Consider the following 14,711-nt stretch of genomic DNA (forward strand, 5'->3'; position numbering starts at 1 on the left):
GACAGGAACGGGTGCATTGTTTATTTTGAACGGCAGGTGGGGCGTGGGAGGCAACCCTTTCCCTCTGGATTGAAGTTTCACGTTTCAAGTTTTAATGTCACGTGCACAAGTACAATGAGTGAAATTCACCCAATGGGAAGAAAGCTCATTCCATAGGCCTACTTGGCCCAGTTTTATTTTTAATTTGCTAACATCAGCACATATCTTTTTGGGGTTTACTGTTTTAGCCTATGAGAACATAAGAATATAGCATAATGTAATATTTTGTCAGGGCAAAGATAACATGGCCTATAATTTAAACAAATAAAACTAACAACAAGTCACCTGAGTGTTGGTAAAACTGCTGTATAATCATTTAGCCTTTAATTAGGCCTTTATGTCAATAAACTTGAGCAGCCAGACTTCCGTATTGAACACATATGTTGAGTTTGAATGGGATCTTTCACACGCTGCCACAATAAACCACATTCTTAGGCCTCAATATGTTTTCCTTCTTGGCTGTGCGGGTCAGTATCTCACACACTGACTGCTCAGTGCTCTCTCTCTCTCTAGCTCTCTCTTGCTCTCTCTCGCTTTCTCCCACTCTCTCTCTCTACGATCTCAATTCAATTACATTTAAAGTGCTTCATTGGAATGGTAAACATATGTTTATATTGCCAAAGTAAGTGAAATACATAATAAACAAAAGTTAAGTAAACCTTAAAAAATGAACAGTAAACATTACACTCACAAAGGTTTCAAAGGAATAGAGACATTTCAAATGTCATATTATGGCTATGCACAGTGTTGTAACGATGTGCAAATAGTTAAAGTACAAAAGGGAAAATAAATCAACATAAATATGGGTGGTATTTACAATGGTGTTTGTTCTTCACTGGTTGCCATTTTCTTGTGGCAACAAGTCACAAATCTTGCTGCTGTGATGCCACACTGTGGTATTTCACCAATTGACATGGGAGTTTATCAAAATTTGATTTGTTTTCGAATTCTTTGTAGATCTGTGTAATCTGAGGGAAATATGTGTCTCGACTATGGACCTACTCTCTCTATCTCACACACACACCACACACACACACACACACACACACACACACACACACACACACACACACACACACACACACACACACACACACACACACACACACACACACACACACACACACACACACACACACACACACACACACACACACAAACACACACACACACACAGAGATGTTGACAATATTAGAAAATAAACCCGGGCCTCCCGAGTGGCGCAGCAGTATAAGGCACTGCATCGCAGTGGTGTCACTACAGATCCGGGTTCGAAACTGAGCTGTTTCATAGCCGGCCGTGACCGGGAGACCCATGAGGCAGTGCACAATTGGCCCAGCGTTGTCCGGGTTAGGGGAGGGTTTGCCCGGCCGGGATGTCTTTGTCCCATCGCGCTCTAGCGACACCTGTGGCGGGCAGCAAGGTGTACGGTGTTTCTTACATGTAAGGGATTACAAAAAACGAATTTACAAGCAAAAATATTGAAATTAGATTACAGATACTTTAGAAAAACTAGATGATTACTTTTAAATTCAGAAAGGATGTTTGTGAAAAAAATCTTTGATAATTCTCTGTTTTCTCAATGACATTCAAATCAGAATTGAAAAAGGCTTAAGTTTAAGTACAACAACAAAAATAAGAAAAKAAAACTGGGAACCGACAATCTGTAGTTCCCAATTCGCAAGAGTAGGACTATCAGATGTTTTTTTTTATCTTATACTGAAATAACAATATAAAACGCAACAAGTGTTGGTCCCATCTTTCATGAGCTGAAAGAAAAGATCCCAGAAATGTTCCATGTGCACAAAAAAGCCTATTTCTCTCCAATTTTGTGCACACATTTGTTTACATTCCTGTTAGTGAGCATCTCTCCTTGCCAAGATAATCCATCCACCTGACAGGTGTGGCAWATCAAGAAGCTGATTAAACAGAGAATGTTGCCAGAGCTGTTGCCAGAGAATTGAATGCTCATTTCTCTACGACAAGCCAACCTCCAACGTAATTTTAGAGAATTTGGCAGTACATCCAACTGGCCTCACAACCGCAGACCAAGTGTAAACACTGCAGCCCAGGCTTCTTCACCTTTGAGATCGTCTGAGACCAGCAACCCGGACAGCTGATGAAACTGAGTATTTCTGTGTGTAATAAAGCCCTTTTGTGGGGGAAAACTCAGTCTGATTGGTTGGGCCTGGCTCCCCAGAGGGTGGGCCTATGCCCTTCCAGGCCCACCCATGGCTGCGCCCCTGCCCAATCATGGAAATTCCTAGAATAGAGCCTAATTTATGTATTTAAATTTAGTGATTTCCTTATAYGAACAGAAACTCAGTAAAATCCCTGCCATTTTTGCATGTTGCGTTTATATTTTAGTTCAGTATATATTGAATTATATTATTGAGTTAATGTAATAATTGATTTTGTTAGGCCTAATAAATAATACGAATAGCGTTATACAATTTAAATAGGTCTACATCTTGCACTACAGTAGCCTAATTGCACAGGCGAGCCAGTTCAGGAGCAGTGACCAACCACTTTTTTATTTTTTTATTTTTTTAATATWMWTTTTTTATTTTTTTTAAGTATTTTATTAACAACAAATCAATACAGAAAGTACATGAGGGAACACAAGTATATATAGATAATATACAWTGGACAATCGAGCTAGGGGGTACAATATCACATTACAATTACACAAGGACCTTAAGGAACATACATACACTTACAATTCTTACAGCTTTTTGTTAGTAGAGTATTTAACTGTCTTAAAATACAGTTCAATAGCTTTTTGTATGGTAAGAAAATGTGTTTTTTTGTTTGTAAATTTGTGTATATGAAATTTGGCCAAAAGAATAATGAAATTAATTACATAAAAATGTTTCAGCTTATTTCTATCATATGTAAAGCATCCAAGCAGTACATCTCTCCACAATAGTGTAAAATCTTCATAAATGTGTTCAATTATAAATCTACTGATGTCTTGCCACAGTTTTCTTACATGAATAAAATGCCMAAAAAGATGCAACACTGTTTCTGGGTGGTCATTACAAAAGGAGCAATTTGAGTTTATGTTTTCCTTAAACTTCTTCATATAGTGGTTGGCAGGATAATATTTATGAATAATTTTAAAGGAAACTTCCTTAATTTTGTTAACAAGTAGGTATGTGTGTGGCAACATCCAAACTTTTTCCCAACAGATATTATCAATAAATCCATTCCAATAAGGCATGACATAAGGTATAGATACAACATCCTGCTGATACAAGGTTCGTATCGCTCTGTTGTTGAATGGATCAAAAGGGAAACAAATCTTTCCTACTGATGAGTCAACAGGGTCAATAGAGGGTAGGCTCTAAGGGTCAGGTCTTGACACATTCCTGAATAACAGAGGGAAGAGCTGAGGGAATGGCGTCTAAAACGATTGCAAAATCTTTAGGTGTTACAGGGACCTTGTAAAGTGATAAGAATTCCTTATAACTGAGTAAAAGACCCTCTGCATTTACCAGTTGGCTCACCAATAGGATATTATTTCGGAACCAATATTCTAAAAACAAAGAAGTATTTTTATACAATATATCCCGATTATTCCATATATAATATCTGTGTGGAGAAAAATTGTGTTTATAAATTAAGGACCATGACAAGAAAACCTGCCGATGAAAAGCAGAAAGTTTCACTGGAATTTTGTCAATATTATAATTGCAAAACAACATGAAGTTATTAAGGCCACCAAAAGTAGAGAAGACATGATGAGGAATAAAATTCCAGATAGAAGTGGGTCTTAGGTATTGTTTTATCCAATTGATCTTAAAAGTATTATTTAAGGTAGTAAAGTCCAGAAAATTCAGTCCACCATTCTCATAAGTGTTCATTACAACAGTTTTCCTAATGTAATGGGTACGGTTTCTCCAAAGAAAGTTGAAAAGCATCTGGTCTATCTCCTTGCTTATTTTACTGTCAAGATATAAAGATAGAGCGCCATATGTTAGTCTAGAGAAACCTTCGGCCTTGGTTATTAGGACTCTACCTTTTAAAGATAAGTCCCTCTGTAGCCATTGATTTAGCTTCTTCTGGGTATTTTTAATAAGAGGGTTACAATTTAGTAAGCCTCTAGACTTCTGATCCGTTGTAATGGTTATGCCTAAATATGTAAGTTCTTCTTTTACTGGAATACCATAATATGAAGGTGTCACACAATCTTTGACAGCTATGGGTTCACATTTATTAATGTTAAGACATAGACCAGACGCTTTGGAAAGGGATTGTATCACATTGATCGATATGGGAATTTGGTTAGCGTCTTTCAGAAAAAGTGTAGTATCATCAGCCAGCTGGCTTATAATAATTTCTTTACCAGCTATGGAAATACCTTGTACAGGACTATTATTTAAAGAATTTGCAAGAAGTTGGGTGATTAATAAAAACAGGTACGGGAGATAGGACAACCTTGCCTAATTCCTCTCTTTAACTCAAATCTAGGTGAGGTGCCATATTTCAATTTGATAGAGCTGTTACCATTTGCATAGAGAGTCTTAATAGCCTTACAGAAAAAATCTCCAAAGCCAAGTCTCTCAAGGGAGTGGAAGAGAAACTGATGCTCTACTGTGTCAAATGCTTTATAAAAATCTAAAAATAATATGAAGCTATCCTCRGTTRTTAGGTCTGAGTAGTCAAGTATGTCTAATAMTAGTCTGACATTGTTCGAAATATGTCTGTTCCTCATGAAGCCAGACTGTGTTTCATCAATGACTGCATCCAGGACTTCTTTAATTCTTTTTGCAAGTAGTAAGGCTAAGATCTTATAGTCATTATTAAGAAGACAAATTGGAAGCAGTGACCAACCACTGAACCATTGTGCCCAGCGCTCAAACGTCATGCCCTACGTGCGGCCACTGCGCCTGCCGTGCAGCAAGAAAGGTCTGGTTGCATCTGTAGACGCGAGTCGCGACGTAAATCACAGACGACAGTCGACTTCCTCATGTCGCTGTGTGATTGACCGTGCATAGCAGCTTCTGTTTGGAAGTCCTCAGCACACACAGGTACGATTTTAATGAGATTTCAAGCTTCGATTTCGGTTTGTGTTACCTGTTTAAATGGTGCCGCTTTCGCTCTGCCTCACAGGTTGTCAAGCTACAGCTTTTAGAGAAGTCTGTGTCAATAGCTCAGCGACATTTTCTGCTGTTTTGATTTAGCCTGGTTGGAACCCGTCTCCTTGTTGTGCAAATGCAACATCGCCATACATTTGATTACAGTGTTGCCATACATTTGATTACAGCCGGATGTTTGCTATTACAGGGTTGACACATTGTAACAACAAATKGCACGCACTGTCGCGCTCTTTAATGCACATTCGTTTGAAATGAATTAACATAGGCTAGATAAATATCATAATGATATCATTGATATCACAATGATTCCCCAAAGCCTTATAACTAATAGTGAGAATGGATGGTTTTGTCAGAGATGACGACTATATGTAGGTCTATTGGAGCATCCTTCAGTCTGGAGTACACAACTACAGGTCTGTCATCATATGTAAATGAAATGTGAGCGAGAGAGGAAGGGGGGCACAGAGGAGAGATTTCCAAGCCTTACATTTCTATTTAGYTAGATTTGGCCGTAAATACTTTCTTTCGTGCCATGGATCCAATTTGTTCCTTCAGATTGCGTCAGACCTATGAAAAACCAGATTCAATGCTGCATGGTAAATAGCCTGTGTTCATCAGTTATGGTCATTAAGATATGAATACTGAAGGATGTGTGGCTGTCTGTACACATTGCACTTGTTGAATTATTCAGCTGAAGGCAGTTTGTCTGAAGGCTATTTTAGGAAGGCTGTTGCCCTTAATGCTACAGGGACATGCTCTGGCATCTTGCAAATGGCATGTTCCTTGGTAATGACTACACTTTTGTCAATCAGTAAACAGGGAAAAAAAACACACAGCTCATAGTCTATGCTGATCTTAGCTCCTCGGGTGTATTGTTGTGTGTAAATTATGTAAAACATGAATATTTCAGAGTGCAGATTGCCAGGTACATCCCAGTCCCACCACTAAAACCAGTCCTGTAGCCTACACGCCACATTGAACTCTCACAGCAAAGGAATGTACAGTATGACTCTAAGATACTGTACTTCACGCCACAAATCTTAGCATAAAGTGTTTTCCACACCAGCGATGATGAGTATTGATAATGCCAGCTATCCCAGTTACAGTAATAGGTACTGTATATCAGTCGTCCTTCTCAGTCCCCCTCCAATTCCTGATTTTGTACATCTGACACAAATATGCAAGACCAGGATCACATGGACATTAAGACATATCAATAAGATGCTGTCTTTATACCGTAAACACTCAAATAAATACTTGATGCAAATACTCTGTTATTTTAGTATCAATTGTTTATTTCCCCTGCAAGTTAACCTTATTCTCAAATAAGTATTGTTGATATAACAACCAATCCAAAGGAACCCCAGTGTATGACCAGTGTGGGGTGACTGGGTTCCTCATTAGTAGTGAGTGACCCAGTGTTTACTAGTCCAACAGCTGTTTAGCATCGCTGCCACAGTGACACCATTTTGAGCATCACAGCTGACTGCCAAGCAGTTGAGGGGAGGATAGAGGCCCAAAATAGCACCCGGTGGTCACCGTTTTGCACTGCATTCTGGGTATAACCTCTCTCTAATAGGGTGTTATCATGTCAGCAGTGGGGCTTAACCTCAATCTCCCTGGCAATGGTTACTGTATATGAAATCATGTTTAGGAATTTGGATTTTGTCTAATGCATGGTAATACTAAACAATAGCGTTTCCTTCATTGGGCGTAGAATTGTAGAATATTGAGAAATATAGGTGCTTSAATTCAGAATTCAGAGGTGTTAAACTGTTCATAAGGGAAGATGATGTCAGTGGCATTGCCATCACTGACTGAGTGTGTGTTTGTAGTGCAAGTGTGAAATTGGTGTAGATATTGACTTTATAAAACGCATTTCCTGCAATTCTGCGTAGTTTGACATGACTTATTATGCCTCTATTGAGAGGGGTATATGGAGGAGTATTTTGAAAACACAATATAGAGGATCATGCCTCCTAAGGAGGATGAGATGGCCAAACAGCAGTCTACTCGCATGAATATTTTTTTTATGAACGGTATACGCCCACACCATTCTGTTGTTGGGGTATGCCCACACCATTCTGTTGTTGGGGTATGCCCACACCATTCTGTTGTTGGGGTATGCCCACACCATTCTGTTGTTGGGGTATGCCCACACCATTCTGTTGTTGGGGTATGCCCACACCATTCTGTTGTTGGGGTATGCCCACACCATTCTGTTGTTGGGGTATGCCCACACCATTCTGTTGTTGGGGTATGCCCACACCATTCTGTTGTTGGGGTATGCCCACACCATTCCAACACAGAAAAGCTGCATTTTAACATACCATTTTTTGGAAGGAAAACGAAGTAATTATTTCACTTATTGTAATTAATTATAGGTCAAATTTATAGAAATCTGTAAACACTGGACAGCTACTTTAAAGCTAATTTCCTGCTATTTWWAWWWWTWWWTATTTTAAATAAATTACATGTCCCCCTAACCCCCATGGCAATTTCACTTATGTTGTAGGGACTGGGTCCTCTGGGTGCTAACAACAACAAAAAAACAGCAAGGCTTTCCCTCTGGCTCCCCTCAGCAGATGGCTGGTTTATGGCACAGGGTAATCCCTCCACCCCCCTGGAAGACTGCATGTGTGTTTACATTGTGTGTGTGTGTGTGTGTGTGTGTTCCCCTGTCTCCCAGGCCCTGCTATGTTGAGGTGTATCAGCTATGACTGATGTGGAGGCGACATATGAAGACTTCATCGCTTCACAGCGGACCGGCCGACGGAACGCCGTACACGACATCCCACAATCCCCTGAGGCACAGGGTCCCAGCGACCTATCACACGACTTGGCTCAGCTCAACATCAACAAATCCGGTGAAAGCATTGGACACACTCTGTTTCAAAACTTGGCTAGCATAATTCACCTGTTGGTCAGGAAGCTGATGAAAGATGCATTTGGTGTTTCAACTTGAGACAAAATCCAGACTTGCCAGGACCTGTGTTTTATAAATTGGGCTATATTATCTCTTTCTGTAGCGGTGCAATGTGTTGTTTTACATGACATATGGGAGAAAGTGTGACAATGCCAAGATAATGCCAATTTGGCCAACGCAGGAAGTTGAAACCGACAGGCGGCCAGACGAGCCATGTGTTTCCCTTGATAACTCATAGGGAGAATCTCAATTGCATACTCCTCACTCCTCTCTCCTGACCTTCTTTTCAAAACCCATTGGATGAGAAAGCCAGAGGACCCTCCTCRGTGGGTTTTGAGGAGGAAAGGCGAGAGGACGCAAGGAGTATACAATTAAGATTCTCCAATAGTGTTGTCTTGCTGTCCATATTTACATGGTGACATCATAGTCAATATGTCTTATATTCGCTTTAGCGGATGACTCAACTCAAACACCCTTCTTCTGCTCTCTCTCTCTTTCTCTCTCTCACTGACGTCAGATGTAATGATGTCATTTAGAGTCATTATTAATGCATGAATTGCCTACCCCTCTCTCTCTATCTCTTAGGTGAAGGAGAGGATGCTGAAAAGAGCCAGGCCCCGTCAGAGTCTTCATCCCAACCAGAAGAGGGGGGTAAAGAGTAGGAGGGCTAGCAGACGATCAGTGGTCATCAGTGGACAAACTGCTGCTCTTTTTCCAAACTTCTAATCTGTGAACTGATCTTTCACCCTACTATCGTCCAGTAGTCCCTCCCCAACTTCTCTCAAAACTCTGCCCTGAGCCAATAATATGAATTGTTGGGGTTACTTAGGCAGCCGCAGCACACTGAGCCCTCTGTGCTGGTCCGCGTCCCAACTGTCTTAAAAAGTTCCCTTTCCTTACCTACTTTCCTTCTAAACCACTGAAGCTGAAATTAGACGAGACCCCAGTTCCGATTCTCCCCTCTCTCCTTGAAGTGTGTACACTTCAGGGGAACAGGAAGAAACAGAATGAATGGGAAGGAACAGAATTGGATTAATATGGTACGGCAGATGAAAACAATGTGGTGGAATCTTACCCATTGACTTTTCGGTGGTCCTTCCTAAAGGAAAGGAAGCCATTTAATGTGGTTGGGACGTGGCTGAAGATGTTTTCAATAGAGGAAGTGTAACTTACCTAACCAGCCTTGGGGATTCTCTATGGTTACCGCTCTAAACACAGAACTAAACTGTAACAATGAACAGTGATTGGACACTGACTCCAGCTCTTTCCTCTCTGCCCTGATGCCTTTGGCCCAGGCCCCCTGTCAATCATGTGGACATCCTTACAGTAACAACAACCTCCTTTCACTCTCTAAATGATTGAACCTTCATTTAACCAAGAGATCTCCTGAGTTTGAGAACCTCTTTTACCAGAGACTTGACAAGGCACGGCACTGGGGTTGGAAACTAAAATGTCATATACATTGACATGACGTGATAATTGGACACACTGACACACTAAAAGATGGCCGTTCATTTTGCTGCACTGTTTTGCTTGTGTCCAACAGGTTTGCTATGTAAGCGTACACTGCTAGCTGATGTCCACTCCATAGCGTGTGGCTGATCAGTGTGTTTACTGTCCCATGGTCGTGTCCTGTCTCACCCACTGTACCAGGAATTGAGCTGTGACTTACTCTTTTTTTGTCTGTATTTCATCAAACAAGTTATTAATCCAAACTCATAGGCTACCATTTCCGTAATGGATTATTTAATCAGTTTGGATTAGTAACTCGTTACGAGAAGAACACTAGTTTTGAAGGTGAGACTGACATCTATGCTCGACGCCATTGTTGAGTTGTTTGTTTGGATGTACAAATAAAGATCATTCATCATTAATAGGAGACTAGTGAGTTTATTGCCAGTGGCTCCCTCTTGTGGTCAACACGGTCTTGTGGTCTACATTGTCTTTTTGGCATTGCAGTTCAGACTTGGTGACAGCCAGTTCCACTCTGTTCCACTGCCATGTCTCTCAGCTCAGTCCAGATGTTAAGGGTCATCTGGATAGCTTCAGGGTTTTGGCTCTTGATCAAAGTCTTCAACACCAGTAGAGCTATACGGCCCGTGGTTACAACAGGTTTGATAAGACCTAGCAATGTGCTGTTAGCTCAACCTTTATCAGGATGCGTCTATGTCACCCCTATTATCATTAGAAATGTGAACATTGGCTCGCCCATACGTTTGATATATTAATGTAGGACCAGCCCACTATTATGAGGGCTCTCCTGGCTTGCCCCGGGTGATCAATGTGTAAATCAACCCCTGACAGTAAGTAATATAATGACAGGATGGACAGCTGACCGCAGTGTCAGACCACGTGTAACAACACCTGCACAGGATTGGTACATCTGAACATCACACCTGCGGGACAGGTACAGGATGGCAACAACAACTGCCCGAGTTACACCAGGAACGCACAGTCCCTCCATCAGTGCTCAGACTGTCCGCAATAGGCTGAGAGAGACTGGACTGAGGGCTTGTAGGCCTGTTGTAAGGCAGGTCATCACCAGACATCACCGGCAACAACGTCGCCTATGGGCACAAACACACCGTCGCTGGACCAGACAGTCGCGGTTTTGTCTCACCAGGGGTGATGGTCGGAATCGCGTTTACCGTCGAAGGAATGAGCGTTACACCGAGGCCTGTACTCTGGAGCGGGTTCGATTTTGGAGTTGGAGGGTCCATCATGGTCTGGCGTGGTGTGTCACAGCATCATTGGACTGAGCTTGTTGTCATTGCAGGCAATCTCAATACTCTGTGTTACAGGGAAGACATCCTCCTCCCTCATGTGGTACCCTTCCTACAGGCTCATCCTGACCTGACCCTCTAGCATGACAATGCCACCAGCCATACTGCTCGTTCTGTGCGTGATTTCCTGCAAGACCGGAATGTCAATGTTCTGCCATGGCCAGGGAAGAGCCCGGAACTCAATCCCTTTGAGCACGTCTGGGACCTGTTGGATCGGAGGGTGAGGGCTAGGGCCATTCCCCTCCAGAAATGTCCGGGAACTTGCAGGTGCCTTGGTGAAAGAGTGGGGGTAACATCTCACAGCAAGGACTGGCAACTCTGGTGCAGTCCATGAGGAGGAGATGCACTGCAGTACTTAATGCAGCTGGTGGCCACACAGACTGTTACTTTTGATTTTGACCCCCGCTTTGTTCAAGGACACATTATTCCATGTCTGTGGAACTTGTTCAGTTTATGTCTCAGTTGTTGAATCTTGTTATGTTCATACAAATATTAACACATGTCCGGGAACTTTTTTGCTGAGTTTACAATTATTGCAACTTCCACAAATGTAATAACTAGTTGGATTGTAGGCTGTGCCGATGTTGTTGTAGACTAGGGTGGTTTCAGTATTATAGGGACCCACATATCTTCCATTCATCAAAGCAGTATAGAAGGCCACCTTTGGTCTGTCTGTGAGCACAGGAGATCGAACTGCTGGATGACTGTAGCATTCATCATTTTAAAAGATGAACATTCCAGCCTGATATTTATTTCAAATAAGTATAGGAATATCAACTATTGACTGTTCATACACTGACTATTCCAGAAGACAACATTAAAGTAGTGTATCACTAGTAATGAATGCTTCTCTACTTTTAAATTAGAGTATGAAGCAGGACTGACAGGGCAGGGATCCATGTTTTCTGGACGGTTACTTTGCTAAACTTGAAAGACTCATTAACACTATTATCCCAGAAACCCTAGACTAACTACAATTTGCATACAGCTCAAACAGATCCACAGATGATGCAATCTCTATTGCCCTCCACACTGCCCTTTCCCACCTGGACAACATGAACACCTACGTGAGAATGCTATTGATTGACTACAGCTCAGCGTTCAATACCATAGTGCCCTCAAAGCTCATCACTAAGCTAAGCATCCTGGGATTAAACCTCTCCCTCTGCAACTGGATCCTGGACTTCCTGACGGGCCGCCTCCACGTGGTGAGGGTAGGTAGCAACACATCTGCCACGCTGATCCTCAACACTGGAGCCCCTCAGGGGTACTTGCTCAGTCCCCTCCTGTACTCCCTGTTCACCCAAGACTACATGGCCAGGCACGACTCCAACACCATCGTTAAGTTTCCAGACGACACAACAGTGGTAGGCCTGATCCCCAACAACGACGAGACAGTCTATAGGGAGGAGGTCAGAGACCTGGCCGGGTGGTGCCAGAATAACAACCTATATCTCAATGTAATCAAGACAAAGGAGATGATTGTGGACTACAGGAAAARGAGAACCGAGCACTCCCCCATTCTCATCGACAGGGCTGTAGTGGAGCAGGTTGAGMTCTTCAAGTTCCTTGGTGTCCATAAGACTCCTGAACAGGTAATCAAATGGCTACCCGGACTATTTGCGTTGTGTCCCGCCACAATGCAAATTGTGTCCCGCCAACCCCTCTTTTACGCTGCTGCTACTCTCTGTTTATCATCTATGCAGTCACTTTAACTATACCTACATGTACATATTACCTCAATTAGCACGACTATCGGGATTGGCTACCCAGACTATTTGCATTGTGTCCCAAAAATCCCCACCTGCCAACCCCCTATTTTACTCTGCTGCTACTCTCTGTTTATCATCTATGCATAGTCACTTTAACTATACCTACATGTACATATTACCTCAATAAGCCCAACTAACCAGTACCCCCGCACATTGACTCTGTACTRGTACCACCTGTATATAGCCTCGTTACTGTTATTTTCACTGTCATTTTACTGTTTGGTTTTTTATTTCTTTACTTATCTATTGTTTACCTAATTTTTACTTAAAAATTGCGCTGTTGGTTAGGGCTTGTAAGTAAGCATTTCACTGTACGGTCTACACCTGTTATATTTGGCGCAGGTGACAAATAAACTTTGATTTGAATCGATTTTTCTTGGGTATGATGCTACAAGCTTGGCAGACCTGTATTTGGGGAGTTTCTCCCATTCTTCTCTGCAGATCCTCTCAAGCTCTGTCAGGTTGGATGGGGAGCGTCGCTGAACAGCTATTTTCAGGTCTCCACAGAGATGTTAGATCGGGTTCAAGTCCGGGCTCTGGCTGGGCCACTCAAGTACATTCAGAGACTTGTCTCGAAGCTACTTCTGCTTTGTCTTGGCTGTGTGCTGGCTCATAGTTCAATGTTTGTGAGTTCTAATCAATCAATCAAACACTTTTATAAAGGCCCTTTTTACATCAGCAGTTGTCACACTGTGCTGATAAGAAACCAAGCCTAAAACCCCAGAGAGCAAGCAATGCAGATGTAGAAGCACGGTGGCTAGGAAAAACTCCCTAGAAAGGCTGGAACATAAGAAGAAACCTAGAGAGGAACCAGGCTCAGAGGGGTGGCCAGTCCTCTTCTGGCTAATGGGGCATATTTTTTTTCTTCTTCAATTCCTTTGTTTTCAATATTCATCCCGTGCCCACACAATTCTAAATCTGAAAGTGAAAGCATGCCTGTGAGAGGGGTCGCCCTGATAGTAGTTGTTGGTTTTTATACTGTACCCAAGCCCAATCCATGAGTTAATTTGACCATTGGAAAAATACATACTGCGTAACTACTGCAATGCGGGTTGGATTTAATTGAGCCACTAATCTTCATTTTCAATGAATGAGAATTTACATTTCAACGTTTTTTTTTGGCGCGCCATGGGCATTCGAACTTACACTGCAAGTGGCAATAGTTATCCGTAACTCGGCGCCTTCCAATATGACCAAACTGTACAGAAACATATTTTTTTGCGATGCACATACTTTTATTATCAGAGCGTGCCAGTGGACTTCTGGTAAGTAATGATTTAGTGAGAAAGCGTTGGGATCAGGTACAACTACGTTTACCCAATGGTGTATAGTACTTTTAAGTATAAATACTTTAAAGTTCGACTTGAGTAGTTTTGGGGGGTATCTGTACTTTACTATTTATATTTTTGACAACTTTTAACTTCACTACATTCCTGAAGAAAATAATGTACTTTTTACTCCATACATTTTCCCTGACACCCAAAAGTACTCGTTACATTTTGAATGCTTAGCGGGAGAGAAAATTGTTTAACTTATATCCTGAAGAAAATAATGTACTTTTACTCATACATTTTCCCTGACACCCAAAAGTACTCGTTACATTTTGATGCTTAGCGGGAGAGAAAATTGTTTAACTCACTACATTCCTGAAGAAAATAATGTACTTTTACTCCATACATTTTCCCTGACACCCAAAAGTACTCGTTACATTTGTAATTGCTTAGCGGAGAGAAAATTGTTAAATTCACACACTTATCGAGAGAACATCCCTCGTCATCCCTACTGCCTCTGATCTGGTGGACTCAATGCTTTTGTTTAAAATGATGTTGGAGTGTGCCCCAGGCTATCCATAACATTTAAAAAAAACAGAAAATGGTGACGTTTGCTAATATAAGGAATTTTATTATTATTTGTACTTTTACTTTTGACTACTTAAGTATTTTTAGCAATTATATTTACTTTTGATACTTATGTATATTTAGCCAAAAACTTTTAAACTTTTACTCAAGTATTATATTACTGGTTGACTTTCACTTTTATTGAGTCATCTTTCTATTGAAGGTATCTTACTTTTACTCAAGTATGCAAT

The 14,711-nt window shown here is 41.4% G+C and overlaps 1 protein-coding gene across 1 annotated transcript; it reads left to right on the plus strand.

Annotated features, from left to right (window-relative positions):
• Positions 1 to 4,861: 4,861 nt before the first annotated feature.
• On the plus strand, positions 4,862 to 9,292 carry pkia (cAMP-dependent protein kinase inhibitor alpha). Its single transcript, XM_070446661.1, has 3 exons — positions 4,862 to 5,072; positions 7,831 to 8,008; positions 8,653 to 9,292. The coding sequence occupies exons 2-3, from the start codon at positions 7,858 to 7,860 to the stop codon at positions 8,727 to 8,729; spliced, it is 228 nt and encodes a 75-aa protein (XP_070302762.1). The 5' UTR covers positions 4,862 to 5,072; positions 7,831 to 7,857; the 3' UTR covers positions 8,730 to 9,292.
• The last annotated feature ends 5,419 nt before the right edge of the window (positions 9,293 to 14,711 follow it).

This window comes from Salvelinus sp. IW2-2015, linkage group LG14 (assembly GCF_002910315.2).
Source record: "Salvelinus sp. IW2-2015 linkage group LG14, ASM291031v2, whole genome shotgun sequence".
NCBI classification, from domain to species: domain Eukaryota; kingdom Metazoa; phylum Chordata; class Actinopteri; order Salmoniformes; family Salmonidae; genus Salvelinus; species Salvelinus sp. IW2-2015.